Source organism: Equus przewalskii, chromosome 9 (genome assembly GCF_037783145.1).
Source record: "Equus przewalskii isolate Varuska chromosome 9, EquPr2, whole genome shotgun sequence".
Taxonomy (NCBI): Eukaryota; Metazoa; Chordata; class Mammalia; order Perissodactyla; family Equidae; genus Equus; species Equus przewalskii.
In genome coordinates, this window is record NC_091839.1 from 14,533,360 (window position 1) to 14,552,118 (window position 18,759).

Genomic DNA, 18,759 nt, shown 5'->3' on the forward strand with positions numbered 1-18,759 from the left:
GGATACTTAAGTTCCCTGTCATCTCAGGTTTCACGTTACCCTCAGAAATCCAGGGCCAACACTGCTCTGCTTTGTCATTACCAGACACTAGGGTGGGGACCACAGCTCATGGTTGCTCATGTCAGCTAGGACGTCTTCAATCGTAAGAAATAGAAAACCCAACTCAAACCAGCTGACACAAAAATGAGGATTACTACTCGTAAATCCTTGTCAGATAATCCCAACATCTAAGTTGTCTCGGTATTTATGTCTGTTGATTGTATTGTCTCCTTCAAGTGGTGATTGTTCTGGTTCTGGGTATCATGCGTGATTTTTTTGTTTTATTGTATCCTGGATATTTTGGGTATTATGGTGCAAGATTTTGGATTCCATTTAATCTTTTTTAGCAAGCAGTCACCCTGTTTAGGTGTGGTAATAGGTCCAAGTTGGGGTGGAAGTTCAACTCTCCTCTGGGCCCTCTTGACACTGTGCGTGTGTGGATGGGGGTGATGTGGGTGCGGGTAGGGGGCAGAGAGCCAGTTGGCACCACTTCCTTGCTCCTGAGTGGGGGTGAAAATTCAGCTGTCCCTGTCCAGCCTACTGACATAGCCCTAGTGGGGTGAATTGGAGCCCTGACTCAGACGGCCTCATTCCTGTGGGTGGTGGGAGTGAGGTGGGGGAGGTGGAAATTCCACTCTCCACTCAGCCCACTGACCATCCTGGCTGGGGAGGGTCAGGCAGACCTGGTACTATGCATCCTTTTCTGTCATTTTTGCCTTCTCCCTTTCTGAAAGGAGGACAGTTCAACAAATTCCAGGGAAGTCAGGTTTCCTTTCTTTGTTCAATACCTTGTTCATCCTCAGAGAATGGCTAGGTCTCTCTTAGGGACAGAGCTTAGCGTCCATTGAGGGGCACTGCAGGGGCACCATCCTTCGTGTGTTTCAGCCTCAGTGAGGAAAGTGATAGTATTCCCATTGTAATGTTAGGAAATAGGATCAGGGAGGTTAAAACCATCGCCCTAGTTTGCACAAGTAGCAGGATTTAAACAGTTCTCAAAATTCAAGATTTTAATTTTTCTTTTTTCAATGAGGAAGATTGGCCCTGAGCTAACATCTGTGCCAGTCTTCCTCTATTTTGTACATGGGACACCGCCACAGCATGGCTTGACAAACGCCGCGTAGGTCCATGCCCAGGATCTGAACCTGTGAACCCCGGGCCCCTAAAGAGGAGTGTGCAAACTTAACCACTACGCCACTGTGCTGGCCCCAGATTTTAATTATTAATTATGAAAAATTTCAAAAATACTCAAAAGGAGAAAATATAATGGACTCCTATATATTCATCACCCAAATTCAACAATGATCAAGATTTTACCACATTTGCTTAATCTATCCCTTTTTCCTTTTTTCTTATACGCCAAAGTAATTTAAAGCTAATCCCTGATATATCATTTCACACCTACCTACTTCAGCGTAGTTTTTGCAAAACTGCAAAGCCATTCTCATACCTGACATAATTAATAATCAAATTTCTGTGATTACTTCAAATTTTCACTTTACAGTTTAGTCTGTAGTTTTATTTCCCTCTTTCTCTCCCTCCCTCCCTCCCTCTTCTCTCTCTCCCCCTCCCCCTCTCTCTCTCTTTCCCCCCTTTCCTTCCCCTCCTTTCTTTTTTCTTCTTTTTTTTTGTATTACCTTTCTCTAGTTAGGGTACCAGGATGATAATTGGCCTCTTCCATTTTCTCAAAGAGGTTGTGTATAATTGGTGCTGCTGCTGCTTCAAATATTTGGGAGAATTCTCCAGTGAAACCATCTGGGCTTAGAGATTTCTTTTTTTGGAAACTTTTAAGTTATGGATTACATTTCTTTAATGGTTATAGGGCTATTCTGATTATTTCACATTGGGTGAATCTGGGTAGTTTGTTTTGAAGAATTGGTCCATTTCATTTAAGTTGTTGAATTTACATGAGTAGAGTTTTTCACAGAATTCTTTTATTGGCTGTAGGATCTGTAGTTATATCCCTCACTTTATTCTTGATGTTGGTTGTGTGCTGTCTTATCTCTGTCAGTCTTGCTAAAAGCTTATCAATTTTACCAATCTTTTCAAAGAACCAGCTTTAGTTTCATTGCTTTTTCTTTACTTTTCTGTTTTCAATTACATTTATTTCTGCTCTTTATTACTTCCTTTCTTGTGCTTGCTTTTGATTTATCTTGCTTTTCTTTTTCCAGTTCCTTGAGTAGGAGCTTTGATTATTGTTTTGAGACCTCTCCTCTTTCTAATGTAAGCATTTAGTGGCATAAATTTCCCCTCTCAGCCCCATGGATTTTAATATGTTATGTTTTTATTTTCATTCCATTTCCAAATATTTGGAGATTTTCTTGTTTTAAAATTTGTTTTGTTTTTTAGTTTAATTTCTAGTTTGATTCCATCACGGTCAGAGAACATACTTCTTATGATTTTGATCAGCTCATATATTCCCAGACATCAATTTATTCCCTCAGGGAGAAAACAATATAAATATTACGCATGTGGTAAGGGCTGTAGAGGGAACTCATGTCTTACAGCCACCATTGAATTCACACTGGAAGAACAGTGTGACAAGTATAATTGCATGCTAAGGGATTTGGGTTTAGGTCACCTATTTGTGTTCATCAGGGAGGAGAGGAAAGAAGTGCTAAGCAAATGACGAGTATGGAGAGGGATTTGATCAGAGCTCCCATCTTGTCCCCTGGAAGATGCATGTTGGAGAGAAATCCTAAAAGGCAGTGAGAGTGGAGAGTGTTTTGGTTGAAGTGATATTCTTCAAGTCCACTCAGTTTGCACTGAGGCGAGAGGACTTCCTGTGAATAAGGGTGGGAAGAGCAGCAGAGAGAGCACATACCTTCACATTCACGAGAGTCCACAAGGAAAAGAAGCCCTACGAATGCTCCATACTTAGAAAGGATTTGACGTACGGCTGAGTTCTCCACACTCATCGGAGAGTTCTCTCAGGAAATCCATCCCACAGATATGAATGTGGTAAGAATGAAAAAGACCATGAACGTGATGAGTGCAGTAAGGGCTTCACTTGGAATTCAGATCTTCATGTTCATCTTAGAATCCACGTGGGAGACAAGGCTCCATAAATGTAAAAAATACAGTAGGGACTTCAATTGAAACTGCCATCTTTTGGCTCATCAGCGATGAATGAAGAAGAGAAAACCATATACATATGAAGAATTTACTGTTTTCAATAATAGTGCACACCTTCTCCCTCATCAAAGTCTGCACAAGAGAACAGAATTCTTGACCCTTCAGGGCTCAGTGCAGAATCAGATGCCACTGTCTATAATCCAGGCATGAATGCTTTCAGAAGAGTCAGAGACACACACAACTGTTGGAAAGGCTAAGGGAATGATGACCAGGGAAGCAACACCAGCCTGCAGCATCAAAGTGGACTCTCAGGAGCTTTCTTAGATGCTCCTGCCAATCTTGAGAATCTGTCCACAGCAGCCAAGGGGGTGATCCTCCAGGGCTTTCTCTGAAGCTGCTGAAGACGGGGAAGGCCCCACATACTATCTCAGTCGTGGACACCAATGTGGGTGATTACCAAGAAGCTCTCCTGGAAGCTGCCTCAAAGTTCTTGCCCGCCCCTGCCTCTGCCTGCAGCTGCCTGCAGAGAATAATGCCCTCTCTTCTCGGGCTTTCTGAATCCCATGTGAGCACCTTCTCAGTGGCTAACTGTACCCAAGAAGCATCTGGGGAAGGGGATTCTGAGATACGCTGTTCTTGTCTTCTCTTCCAGTGTAGGAGACCTTAGAAGAGCCAGTCATGAAGAAGTGATGAAGCCAAGTCAACCACACACAGTCTAGCATAGTGCTGTAAGGGCTTCATTTGCACCTCAAGTCTTAGTAAACACCAGAGTCCACGCTCATTTGTGTTCAGTCCACATATGTGATGCTGAAAGAAGGGCTACAGTTAGCGCTCGCCTCTGTGAGGACCAATTTTGCTCATGCAGTTGAGAGACCCTATCGGTGTCATGACTGGCGAGGATGCCAAGGGAACCTCTGGTCTTCCCAATCGTTAGACATCGATGCAGAGCAGAAACTGTGAATGTGATCATTGTAACCATGGCTATCATCAGAGACTGCAATCCTACTGTCTACACAGGAAGAAAATTGTAATTCGGATGAGTCTGCAGATTTATTAAAAAGACCGTGTTAGAAAAATAACCTGAATGTGGTCAGGTCAGACAAGTTATCAGAGAGTGTATTCAGAGTATAAATGAGAGTGTGGTGAGAACTTCAGTCAGCGCTCAGGCCCTTAGATTCATTAGTCTCCACCACATGAGAGAAGGTCGACTAAAGTGATATCTTAAGAGTGTAATGGGAACCCTGCTATCTGGTCACCGTGCGTGTCTTTCTGGACACACAGGAAAGCTATGTTCACATCCTCCTACACAGCTGGGTTGTAGCCAAGTGACTGAGTTCTGGCCAATGGACTGAGGACACAAGGTATATGTACCACTTCCTGGCCTTGCCCATGAAGCTATTCCACGTGGTTCTCCCCTTCCTCTTCCACCGGGACCTCTAACCGTGAGTCATGGATGCCGCTTGTTCCATATTGTGTCGCTCTAAGGGGACGGACTGCCTGACCCCTGCTGGGCATCCCTTGAGTGAGGAACTTTTGATGCGCTAAGCCCCTGAGATTTCAGGGGATCTCTGAAGTGTACGTCTGTCCTGAATAATACAAAAGGTCTCAGTAGCAGCCGATTTCATAATTACCCACGAAGGTCACCCTGTAATTCCCTCTCTCCCTCCCCCCCTTAAAATTTTGAAATAATTATTTTCGAACACATGAAATTTACAGGCACAGTAACAAAGGACTTTCCTGAACTTTTGTAAAAATAAGATCTCATGATGCCCCATCCCCCCTGCATGCTCTAGTGTATGTTATACACAAATATGGATATTTCTCTACACAACCATTTTATAACAATCAAAGTCAGGAAGTTAACAGTCGGGCATTACTACCATCTAACCCCCGTATTCCATTCACGTTTCACCAATTGTCCCGTTAATATCCTTTATAGGAAAATTATCCAATCCAGGATCACACAATGCATTTTGTTGTCCTGTCTCCTTAGGCTCCATCACTATTGAACAGTTCTTCAGACTTTCATGACCTTGTCACTTTTGAAGATTACATGCTAGGTATTTTTTTATTGTGTAGGACATCCCTTTATTTGGACTTGTCTGATGTGTCCTCGTGATTAGATTCAGGCTATGTGTCTTTGGCCAGAACATCACAGAAGTGACAATATGCTCTTAGGCTTACACTCGATTATCCCACTTGTGGTGACATTGTGATTACTGGATAATGTGATGTCTGCCATAACTTTCCACCGCAAAGCTACTCTTTTTTCCTTTATAATTAAGAAGTAGTTTGTGGAGTGGCACTTGGAGTTCATGTAAATATCCACTCTTCATTAAGCCCTCATTAATTTATTTATTAATATCGATATGGACTCCTGGATTTCTAATCTATCAATGTCTTATGATCAGTTGCTTTCTTTTATTTTGATCTTCAGATGAACCCAGCTTTGGTAATGGGAACCCCTTCAAGCTGGCTTCTCTGTTCTGTTGACATGTCCCCGTCATTCTTGAGTCACCCCCTTACTTGCTGGGACAAAAGGATGTGCGAGGCTCCCCTCATACTTTCCCAGCCCCAGAATCAGCCGTTTTTTTACAAGAATCCCTTCTTTCATTCAGTGGAGAATGGTATTTAGAAACCAAAATGTGGATACTAGGTACACACATTACTTTAGAGGCTCATTGCTCCTTTATATATTTTCTATATTTTTGAAAAGCATAAACTGACACCGATACCTCCGATTCTAATCCCAAACTGCAAGGTGCATTCTGTTTTTCTCCTTTTCCTGGGAAGTGCTCCTGTGCAGAAGAGGTACCATAGCAGGTCTCAGGCTGCCGTCTGGAGAAAGGCCTGCTTCCAAGGTTGCCCTCGAGGGACGTCTGGGAACTGGATTTTGGTCGGGTTTCCACGGTTCCCTGACTGATAACAGGGATCCCCTGTGCCTAGACTCTTGGTGCAAATAATGCGGTGCATGCTGAACACCTGCCTTCCCTCTGGGCGTCGGGACTTTGAGCAAGTGCCGGGCAGAGCATGCCCATGTGAGCGGCCTGCAGTCAGTGTCACGGGCACTCTGCGTCTAAGGGGCTTGCCTGAGAGAGACGCTTCACACATGCGGTCCCACGTGTTGTCGGGGGGATTAAGTGTGTGCTGTGTGACTTCACACAGAGAGGACAGTTGGGAATTTAGACTGGCTTCCTCCACACTTCGCCCCATGGAACAAAGCTTTAGATAAACCAGAGGGAAAAAAGAGAGTGAGGAAGGGAAACACTGAGCCTCCCAGATAGAAAACACAGCACAGAGTTGTCCCAGCCTCTCTCCGCCAGCAGCTGTAATGCTGACCTTGTAAATGCTGGGTTTATTGTCAGGGGCTGGGGGCGGGGAAGGGACTTTTAAAAACACACCTTTGGGGCTGGCCAGGTGGCATAGTGGTTACGTTTGTGTGCTCCACTTTGGCCACCTGGGGTCATGGGTTCAGATCCTGGGTGCGAACCTACAGACGGCTCACCAAGCCACCCTGAGGTGGTGTCCCACATAAAATAGAGGAAGACTGGCACCAATGTTAGCTCAGTGACAATCTTCCTTACCAAAAAAAAAAAAAACAAAAAAAAAACCCCACCCCAAAACCATGCCTTTGTATTTTGTGGCTGTTGCACCTGGATATATGATAAAAATTGATGTAAAATGTTCTATGCTTATAACTTCATGAATGCTAGAGGGCCGGCCCAGTCACGGGAAGCAGCACAGAAACAGTGTCGGTCCCACATTCCCTTGCTCGCTGCTGTTGGTGGGTGCGTTGAAACTTAAACTCTGAGTTTTAGGAACAGAATAAGTCTCCTTAACTGGTGATTTTTGCTCTGAGTCTTGCCTCTTGGAGCCTCTGGACAAAAAGGGAGAGCACATGAAAAGAGAGGCAGTCCAGAGGGAGATGCACCTGTGGAGTTTGCAAAAGCAGTTTTTAGTCGCTGTGGAGCTCCTGGGGAATCAGAAGTCTGACCCTGCGAGGCTGATGCGTCTGCAGCCCGGTGTGCACGTGCATGGTTGTGAGAGGGTCGGCGTGCACGTGAAGAATAACGGTAGAGAGGGCTTCCGGAGGCCTTCCCTGGACTCGGGACACAGCCGTCTGGCCCTATAGAGTCTCGGCTTTGCTGCTGCCACAGAAAAGCAGCCGACCTTTTAGAATCTGCAATCACAGATCCTGATTGCCTGGCCCTGGCTCTGAGCTGAGACCTGATACTGAGCCTGACTCTTTCCGCCCCAGCGCGTGCTGTGCTGAACTGAAATGGGATGGCATTCTTTCCCTCAAGAAAACGGCTCAGGCTATGTGACTATTGCAGACTTAAGACACCCCTCTAGGGGGACCCTAGCTGTGACAGAACATCATGGGTGCTGCCACTTCTGGATAGATATCCAAAGGAAATGAAAACAGGCTGTTGAAGAGACATATGCGCTCCTATGCTCATTGCAGCAATATTCACAATAGCCAAGACGTGGAAACAACCCAAGCATCCAGCAACAGGTAAATGGATAAAGAAGATGTGGTACATGTACACAATGGAATATTTATTTTATTTTTTATTTTTTGTTGAGGAAGATTTGCCCTGAGCTAACTGCTGTTGACAATCTTCCTCTATTTTGTATATGAGCTGCCACCACAGCATGGCCACTGATAGATGAGTGGTCTAGGTCCGTGCTCAGGAACTAAACCCAGGACACTGAAGCAGAGCACGCCAAACTTAACCACTAGGCCACGGGGGCTGGCCCCCACAATGGACTATTATTCAGCCATGAGAAAGGAGGACATTCTGCCATTTGGGACAACATAGATGGACCTTGAGGGCATTATGCCAAGTCAGTCAGAGAAAGACAAATACTGTATGATTTTCTCATGTGTGTGGAATCTAAAAAACTGAAAGTGTAAAAGCAGAGTAAAAGCAGTGGTTACCAGGGGCTGGAAGCTGGGGAATGGGAGAGTGTTTCAGGGTACTTACTTGTACCCTAGTACTCCAGAACTAGTAGATAAATAAGCTCTGGAGATCTAATGCACAGTATAGTGATTATGGACCACGAAACTGTATTAGAAACATTAATCTTGCTAAGAGACTAGGTCTTTATTGTTCCCAACACTGGAAGAAATGATACTTAGGTGGCACGATAGAGGTGTTAACTAACACTACAATGGCAAGCACAGTGCAATATAAATGTCCCAAATCAGTATGGTGTGCACCTTAAACTTACACAATGTTGTCCGTCCAAAGCATCTCAGTTAAGAGGAGTTGAAAATAAACCCATCATGGATGCTGCTGGACCCTCTGGGTCACACGGAAAGGCCCCCAGAAAAGGGCGTATTGTCTGACGGGACCGTCTGAAGCTGAGCTGCCGAGCGACACTGTCTAAAGCAGAGACCGGTTGCCTTCTGTCTGTCAGCTAGAAACACATCCGGACTTCAGTAAGGGGAGGCTTCCTTCAAAGAGACGTGCAATGGGGAGGATCCTGGGATTTCAGAAATCTGCAAGTATCTCAAATTTAAAAGAAAAGGGCGTTTCTTTCATAAGGCGGGGTAAGAAGGGCTAGCGGGAACTTTGTGGGGGAGAAGGAGGCCAGGAGCAGGTGGCCCAATCAGGCCTCTGACAGGAAGTGCTTAATGTCTTCAAAGACATCCCACAGATGTCCTTGAGATGCTTGGGGCCAGCAGACGAGGCGAGAAACCCAGAAGATGCCCCCGGAAAATGAAACTGCAGCTCAAACCCCCTGACCTGGGAACCTCAGCTGTCACCTCGTCCACACCCACCCCGTCAGACTGTGGGTTCCTTCATTGTGCATCTTGCCCCTTGTGTGTCTCAGGGACTGGCAATAGAAGCTCAGTAAGAATTACTCTCCCAGACAACACAGGCAGTTAGTTAACAGAATATCCCGGAGAGCGGTGGAAGCTTCTGGGAGGCAAGACCGGAGTAGGGTTTTGAAGGGCATGGGAAAGGTCTCCAGGAAAATACAGGGAAAGACGGTCTTCCAGGGGGAGACAATGGCCTGAACAAAGGGGTGAGAGGTCTTGAGGACTCAGGGAAGGCCACGTCTGGAAAGTCAGGTCTAGGAAAGGGGCCCTGCTGGATGTCACGGACACAACCGAGCCAGGTGCACCAGCCCCTTATTTGGCTGGTGGATGTTTCCCTGAACCCCTGGAATTGTTAGATCTCCGGGCGACTCCCAGTTATGGACAGAGCAGAGGGCATCTGACCTCGCCGGAGCCCGAGAGAGGAAAGGAAGGGCTGTGGGGGCTGGGGTGAGGGGAGGGGTGCTTCTCCAAGCGGGAAGAGAAAATAATAATGGGTAACATGTCCCGAATGCTTGCCGTGTGCCGGGCACCATCCTGTGGGTTTTACGTATATTGACTGCGTTAAGCCTCACAACAGCCCTGTGAGGAAGTCCCAATTATCTCCCTTTTACATGGACGAGGTGATGAGGCACAGAGAGGGAGCCAGTCAGCATGAGAACCGCAAATATGCGGCTCCAGAACCACACCCTTTCCCCCCGGGGATGTCATCTCGCCATCAGACCATTCGGCCACAGGAGCCCTTGACCTCTTTTTTTGTGTCTGTCCTTTACTCTTTGTGGGGGATGAATGGTGCCCCCCACCCAAATATGTCCATGTCCTAGTTCCCAGAACCTGTGAATCTGTTCCCTTCTCTGGCAAAAGGGACTTTGCGGGTGTGATGAAGTTAAGGCTCTTAAGATGGACAGAGCATCCTGGATTATCCAGGTGGACCCAGGGGAATCACAGGGTCTCATAAGAGGGAGGCAGGAGGGAGGAGAGAAGAGAAGATGCTATGCAGCTGGTGCCGAAGATGGGAAGGGGCCACGAGCAGCCTCTAGAAGCTGGAGGAGGCGAGGAGCGGATTCTTCCCCTGAGCCTCCAGAGGGGACCAGCCCTGCCAACACCTTAACCTTAGCCCTGTAGGACTTGCTTTGGACTTCTGACCTCCAGAAGGGTATGGGAAGACGTTGGTGTTGTTTTAAGCTAAGTTGGTGCTTTTTACGGCAGCCATAGGAAACTAAGGCACTCCTCGATGGTCCTCTCACGGATTCTACGAGAACGCCCCCCGATCTGTATATGTCATTAGAGTGGCCCGGTGACAAAATGAAGTGCACAGGCCCTAGAGGCAGAGCTGGATCAGGTCCAGCCACCTAGTTTTTCCATGAATGATGGTTCCTTGCCTGTCATTAGGATCTGTATCATTGTTTTAATGGCTGTTCATTAGAACATACTGAAATATTTTGCTGATACTTCCTATTTTAAAGAATTCAGTGTAAACATCCGCGTGTGCAGTCCTTCTCACTTTTGCTATCATCTCCGAAGCAAAACCTCTCGTGCCAGGTCAAAGGGTATTTTGAGACATGTTGACCAGCTGAGGTTGTTGACTTCCTACCAAGAGAAGCGAACAGAGAATGCTGTGTAAATGGCAACCCATCTAGATTGTTACATTTCATAAATTTCAACAAAATTCAACAGGTGTCTTGTCGCCCCCATTTGGGGGGAAGAATGGGGTGGAATGCGACAAAATTAATGTCCTTGAAATCTGAAAAGCCCCTGCCTAGAGGTCTTGGATGGAGGAAGACTAGGCATAGAGAAAGCCTTCTGGGCTAGGCCTGAATGGAAAAGATGAGAAGAAACCAAGTACCAACAATTCAAGTTTACTAAGAAATTTTTTATCATTAGTAACTACTTTTAACATTTTTCAGAGAGGTACAGAAAACTCCTACCTTAATGAATTAAGGTTCAAAATTTCCAATCATACAAATTGCAGTATCATGTAACTAGATTAATTTTTTTAGCCTGTAAAATACAAACTAAGGATACTAAATATTACACTGAACACAACGGATGGTGCATTGTACAGAGAAGGAAGGCTGGGAGGGACAGCAGCCATTCACAAGTCTTGTCCAAATTTCTAGTATTGTGGACGGCAGTATCACATGACTTCCTGTACTTCAATCAGTATTTCCTGAAAATCTTATTAAGGCTACTTGCAGGATTCCTTTTGAGTACGTCATTATGAATTTAGGGTAGAGAAAGGACTAGAATTTCCAACTATTTGTCCTAATTATAGGGATTTTCTGCACTTGGTTTAGCAATGGCTGGGCAGCAATGGCGAGCCAAGCCCAGTTCTACATGGTAGAGATACAGGGCTGGAAACCATCGCTCCTACATGGAGGTTCCATTGTAGTGGACGTCAGTTTTGTTGATCATTATCCTTTTGCTAAAGTCCTGCCCCAAATCTTCATTGATAAGCCATCTTCTGGGCAGATTCCGGTGAATTTCCAGACTCTCCTGTTTGAGAACTGGGACATTCAGAACTGTGGTACAAACACTGACCATCTTTCTAGAGTCGGTTTTCTTTCATCTGTGAACTCTGATGTTTGTAAAGAATCTCCCACTGGAATCCTTAAAACACAGCATTTTATGGAGCTTCTTTCCCGCGAAGATTCCCTGAAGCTTCTGAGTTCGGAAGGAATGCTCCACAGGGATCAGCACAGACTTTGCAATGGACAGGAAGATGTGAACTCTGACCGAAGGCTACACCGCTCGCCACATTTCTACAGATTCCCTCCGGTGTGGACTCTTTGATGGTATACGAGATGTGATCTCTGGCTGAAACCCTTACAACACACATCACAGATATACGGTCTCTCTCCAGTGTGGACCCTCTGATGTGTGTGAAAGTGTGAGGCCTGACTGAAGCCCTTGCCACACTGCTGACACATATAGGGTTTTTCCCCTGTGTGGACCCTCTGATGAGCACTGAGTCCTGCACTCCAACTGAATTCTTTTCCACACTCCTCACATTTAAATGGTTTCTCTCCGGTGTGAATGATCTGATGGACTTGTAGATTGGACCTCTGGCTGAAGGCCTTCCCACACGTGTCACATTTATATGGTTTCTCTCCGGTGTGGACTCTCTGGTGGGCCTGAAGATGTGACGCCTGACTGAATCTCTTCTGACACGCATCGCATTTGAATGGTTTCTCCCCAGTGTGGACGCTCTGATGAGCTTGAAGATTTGAGGCCTGACTGAAACCCTTCCCACACTCCTCACATTTGTAGGGTTTCTCTCCAGTGTGGACTCTCTGATGATTGTGAAGATTCAAGCTCCAGTTGAAGCGCTTCCCACAGACCTCACATTTGTAGGGTTTTTCTCCAGTGTGGACCCTCTGGTGGGCTTGAAAATAGGAACTCTGACTGAAGCCTTTACCACACACATTGCACCGAAATGGCTTCTCTCCTGTGTGAACCCTCTGATGGCTCTGGAAACTTGAGGCAGAACTGAAACCCTTCCCACACTCTTCACATTTATAGGGTTTCTCTCCCGTGTGGACGCGTTGATGACTATGAAGATTAAAGCTCAAACTAAAGCACTTCCCGCACTCATCACATTTGTACGGTTTCTCTTCTGTGTGGACTCTCTGGTGGGTGTGAAGATTTGAGCTACAACTAAAGCGTTTACCACAATCTGCACATTTATATGGTTTCTCTCCAGTGTGGATCCTTTCGTGGGCCTGAAGATGTGATCTCTGAGTGAAGCCCTTCCCACACACTTCGCATTTATAAGGTTTCTCTCCAGTGTGAACTCTGCAGTGAATATTGAGGTCTGTACTACGACTGAAGCCCTTCCCACAGCTTTCACACCTATAGGGCTTCTCTCCTGTGTGAATAGGAAGGTGGGCATAAAGATGTGAGGTCTGGTTAAAGCTCTTCCCACACTCGTGGCATGAATAGGGTTTCTCCCCTGTATGGACTCTCTGATGAGTCTGCAGGTTTGAGCTCTGGCTGAAACCCTTCCCACACTCATGACACCAATAGCGTTTATTTCCTGTGCAAACACTCTGTTGAATGGGAATAGCTGAACTGTAACTGGCGTCCTCCTCATGGGCACCATATGCAGGGGACGTCTTTCCCAAGTGAACCTGCTGATGAAGTTCCAGTCTGGAGCCACCACTGAAGGCTTTTTCACGTTCATTGCATGGGTAGGTGCTCTGTCCTGTGTGGATTACACTGTGCTGGGCAAGAGGTGATGCCTTCACCATGTCTTTCCCACAGTCTCTGTTGCCATGAGCTTCATCTCTTTTGTCGACAGTGTCAGCATCAGGGTGTGAAACACAACTGAAAATGTCAACATATGGAGCAAATATACACAATCTGCTTTTCAGCTGAGTCTGCTCACAACTTCTCTGATAATTCTGTGTCTCATTCAGATATATTTTACTCCAAGAATTCTGAGCTGTCCCAGTTGGAAACTCTTGATTTTCAGTAATGTTGGACTGATCCTCTATAAGATTCATTACACAGCTGTCATCCACATAAGCTTGAATGGATACTCTGGCTCCCGCTTCACAGGGGGGATTACATTGTTGGGGGAACTGAGAACTCTTTCCTTGAATATTTATCATGGAGTCTTGACTTTGGGTTAATTTGCTTGTGTGTTTCTTGATTTGCCAGCATGAAAGCTCTCCCAAGGAAATGCACCTGACTCCTGCTTCGGGAAGAGTTTTCCTCTCATTTTGACTGCTACCTCCTGAAAGAATTAAGGAGAGAGAGAGTGACATCAGCAAGATGGGGGACTAGAAAGCTCCAAGCCGTTGTTCCCACACGGAAATATTAACAAAGCAACTAGAGGGGCCTGCCCAGTGGGGTAGTGAAGCGCATTCCACTTCAGCAACCTGTGGTTGGCAGGTTCTGATCCTGGGTACTGACCTACATACTGCTCATCAGGCCATGCTGTGGTGGCATCCAACACACAAAATAGAGGAAGATGGGCACAGATGTTAGCTCAGCATCAATCTTACTCAAGCAAAAAGAGAAGGCTTGGCAACGGACATGAGCTCAGGGCCAATCTTCCACACACACACAAAAGACATAGAAAGGTGAATGGATTAAGAAAACAGCATTCCAGTATATGCTGTCTAGAAGAAACTCACCTTAAATCTAAGCACGCACACAGATAGAAACCAAAATGATGGAACAATATATTCTGTGCATAGTAACCAAAAGAAATCATATGGGTGGCTATACTAATATCAGATGAAATAGACTTTAAGTCAAAAACTATTACAAGACACAAGGAAGAACACTATATGATAAAAGGGTCAAATCACTAAGAAAGTCTAACAATAATAAACATATATGTACCAAGCATCAGAGCTCTTAAATATATGAGGCAAACACTAACAGATCTGAAAGGACAGAGAGCTCAACAGTAATGGTAGGAAACTTGAAAACCTCACTTTCAATAAAGGAGAGAACAAGCAAAGAGATGATCAATGAGGAAACGGATGCCTTGAACAACATTATTGACCAACTGGACCTTCAAGACTCATACAAAACGCTCCAGCCAACAACAGCAGAACAGACATTTTCCAGGTGCTGGCTGAACACTCTATAGGATGGACCATATATCAGGTCAGAAACAATCCATAATAAATTTAAAAGGACTAAAGTCATACAAAGCATCTTTTCTAATCACAATGAAATAAAATCAGACATTAATAGAAATAAACAGGAAAATCCAGAAGTATGTGGAAATTAACATACAATGAGTCAAAGAAGAAATCACAAGAAAAATACTATCTAGAGACAAAAAGAAAAAAATTATAGCATACCAAAACTTATGGGATGCAGTGAAAGCAGTGCTAAAAGTGAAATTTATAGCTGTAAATGCTTTCACTAAAAAAGAAGATCTTGGGCTGGCCCCGTGGCCAAGTGGTTAAAGTTTCATGTGCTCCACTTCAGCAGCCTGGGTTCACGGGTTTGGACCCACTCCACTCATCAGCCATGCTGTGGAGGCAGCCCATAAACAAAGTAGAGGAAGATGAGCATAGATGTTAGCTCAGGGCCAATCTTTCTCACAAAAAAATAAGTAAGATCTGAAATCAACAACCTAACTTTATACCTTAAAGAACTATAGGAAAATAAGAATAAACTGAACCCAAAGCTAACAGAAGGAAGGAAATAAGAAAGATCAGAGCAGAGAAAAATGAAATAGTGAATAGAAAAATACAGAAAAATCAACAAAAATAAGAGTGGTTTTTCAAAAAGATAAAATTGACAAACCTCTAGCTAGATTAAGGAAAAGAGACAATTAAACAAACTAGAATTAGAAAGTAGAACACTACTACTACTGACCGTACATAAATAAAAATGATTATAAGAATACAATGAATGTTAGTATGCCAACAAATTGGAGATATTAGACAAAATGGATAAATTCCTAGAAACACACCACCTACCAAGACTGAATCGTGAAAAATTAAAAATCTGAACAGATCAATAACTAGAATAAGGAGACCAAATCAGTAATCAAAAACTTGTCAACTACGAAAAATCCAGGACACAACCACATAGCTTCACTAATGAATTTTATCAAAATCAGAAAAGAAAGAGGGCCATAACAACTTATTTTACAGAAATGAAAAGGATGAGAGAATACTATGAAAAACTGTATGTTAAAAATTAAAACTAGGGGCCGGCCCTGTGGCCGAGTGGTTAAGTTCCCACGCTCTGCTTCAGTGGCCCAGGGTTTTGCTGGTTCGCATCCTGGGTGCAGACATGGCACTGCTTGTCAGGCCATGCTAAGGCAGCATCCCACATGCCACAACTAGAAGGACCCACAACTAGAATATACAACTATGTACTAGGGGGCTCTGGGGGAGAGAAAGCAGAAAAAAAAAAAATTGGCAATAGTTGTTAGCTCAGGTGCCAGTCTTTAAAAAAAAAAATTAAATGTAGATGAAATGGATAAATTCCTAGAGAACATGTAAACTACCAAGTCTGAATCATGAATACAAATTTAAACAGTCCAATAAGTAGTAGAGATTGAAACAGTGATCAAAAACCTCCCAACAAAGAAAAGCCCAGGACCGGATGGCTTCACTAGAGAATTCTACCAAATATGTAAAGAATTATCACAGAGCAAACATTTCCAAACTCATTCTATGAGGTTAGCATGACCCTGATCCCAAAGCCAAACAAAGAGACTACAGAAAAGAAAACTACAGACCAATGATCCTGTGATGAATATAGATGCAAAAATCCTCAACAAAATACTAGTGAACAGAATTCACCAGCAAAATAGGAGGATTTTATACTATGACCAAGTGAAATTTATTCCTGCAATACAAAGACGGTTCAAAATACAAAAATCTAACAAAGTAACATACCACAACAGAATGAAGAGAACACATGGTCCTCACAGGTGATGCAGTAAAAACGTTGACAAGATTTAACACCGCTGCCTGACAAAAACACTCAACAAACCAGGAATAGAAGGAAAGTCCCTCCACATAACAAGGACCATGTGAAAGCCCCCAGCAAACATCATCCTCCACAGTGAGAGACTGAAAGCTTTCCCTAACAGCAGGAACAAGGATGCCCACTTTTGCCACTTTTATTTAACACGGTCCTCAAAGTCCTAGCCAGAGAAATTAGGCAAGAAAGAGAAAGAAAGCCATCTAAGTTGGAAAAGATAAGTAAATAATACCTGTTTACAGATGACATTATCTTATTTGTAGAAAACCGTAAAGGTCCCACAAAATAGAACAAATGCTTAAGTATCAAGGAGCAAATTCAACAAAGTTGCAGGACACAAAAATCAGTTGCTTCTACACACTAACAATTAATGTCAAAACGAATACTCGGGAATTAACTTAACCAAGGAGGTGAAAGATTTGTACACGGAAAAACACAAAACACTGCTGAAAGAAAGTGAAGACATAAATCAATGGAAAGATATTCTGTGTTCATGGCTGGAAGACATCATATTGTAAAGATGTCAACAGTACCCAGGGCAATCTACACATTCCACACAATCCCTGTGGAAACCCCAACAGTGCTTTCTGCAGAAATATAAAACTCCGTCCTAAGATTCATACGGAATCTTAGTAGACTCCGAATTGCTAAAACAATCTTGAAAAAAAGAGCAAAGTTAGAGGACTCCCATTTCCTGATTTCAAATCTAATTACAAAAACAATGGAATAGAATATAAACTCTAGAAATAAACACTCGCATATACAGTCAAATGGATTTCAACAAGGCTGGCAAGACCATTCAACGGGGGAAGGACAATCTTTTCAACAAATGGTGTTGGGCAGTCCACATGCAAAAGAACAAAGTTGGACGCTTCCCTTACACCATATAAAAATCAAATCAAAATGCATCACAGACCTAAACTAAAAAGCTAAAACTATAGAACTCCTAGAAAAAAACCACAGAGGAAATCTTCCTATTAGATTGGGTGATGATTTCTTGAATGACACCAAAGTATGGGCAACAAAAATAAAAACAGATACATTGGATTACATCAAAATAAAAAAACCTCTGGGAATCAAAGGAGACAAATACCAGAGTGAAAAGAAAACCTACAGAATGGAAGGAAACTTTTTTTTTTTTTTGGTGAGGAAGATTGCTCCTGAGCTAACATCTGTTGCCAATCTTTCTTTTCGCCTCCCCAAATCCCCAGTACACAGTTGTGTATCCTAGTTGTAAGTCTTTCTAGTTCTTCTATGTGGGATGCTGCCTCAGTATGGCTTGATGAGCAGTGTCTAGGTCCACAGCCAGGATCCGGACATGCAAACCCTGGGCCGCCAAAGCAGAGCACACGAACTTAACCACTTGGCCATGGGGCCAGCCCCTGAGGAAGGAAATATTTTCAAATCATGTATCTGATAAGGGATTAATATCCAGAATATATAAAGAACTCCTATAAATAAACAACAAAAAAACAATATGATTAAAAATTAGGCACAAGATTTGAATAGACATTTCTGCAAAGATAATATCACAAATGGCCAACAAGCTCATAAAAAGATGCTCAACATCTATAATCATTAGGGAAATGTCAATGAAAACCATAATGGGATACAACCTTACACCCATTAGTATGGGTACTATCAAAAAAACCCAGAAAGTGAAAGCGTTGGTCAGGATGTGGAGAAACTGGAACCCTTGTACACTGTTGGTGGGAATGTAGCACGATGCAGCCACCATGAACAGTATGGTGATTCTTCAAGGAAATTAAAAACTAGACCATATGACCCAAGAATTCCACTTGTGGGTGTATACCAAAAATAGATGCAACAGAGCATCAAAGAGGTGTCTGTACACCCATGTTCTGTGCAGCATTATTCACAATGGCCGAAAGGCAGAGGAAACCCAAGGGTCCATCAACAGATGAATGGATAATCAGAAGGTGGTATGTACGTACAATGGAGTGATTCAGATTCAAAAAGGAAGCAAATTCTGACACTTGCTGCAACATGGAGGAACCCTGAGGACGTTATGTTAAGGGAAATACATCCGTCTCCAAAAGACAAATATTGTGTGATTCCACTCATTGGCAGGTACTCAGAGTAGTCACATTCATAGGGACAGAAAATAGTATTGTTGTCGCCAAGGGCTGGGGGGTAGGGGGACTGATGGTAAGTGTTAATTATTGAGTACAGAGTTTTACTTTGGGAAAATGAAAACGATGGAGAGGTGGATGGTGGTAATGTTTGCACAACAATTTGAATGTACTTAATGAGACTGAACTGTACATCTAAAAATGGTTACAATCTAAGTTTTATATTTTACCTCGAAAAAAACTGACAGCGATTACTTTGTT

At 43.7% G+C, this 18,759-nt stretch overlaps 1 protein-coding gene across 5 annotated transcripts in view; it reads right to left on the reverse strand.

Annotated features, from left to right (window-relative positions):
* Nucleotides 1-10,781: 10,781 nt before the first annotated feature.
* ZNF235 (zinc finger protein 235) overlaps nucleotides 10,782-18,759 on the reverse strand; it is a 39,532-nt gene continuing 31,554 nt past the window's right edge. For all 5 annotated transcript variants that reach the window (XM_070632833.1, XM_008520098.2, XM_070632832.1 and 2 more), the window contains one exon: nucleotides 10,782-13,676. In XM_070632833.1, coding sequence (XP_070488934.1) covers nucleotides 11,701-13,551 — 1,851 coding nt within the window. In that variant the 5' untranslated portion in view covers nucleotides 13,552-13,676 and the 3' untranslated portion in view covers nucleotides 10,782-11,700. The remainder of the gene's footprint in view (nucleotides 13,677-18,759) is intronic.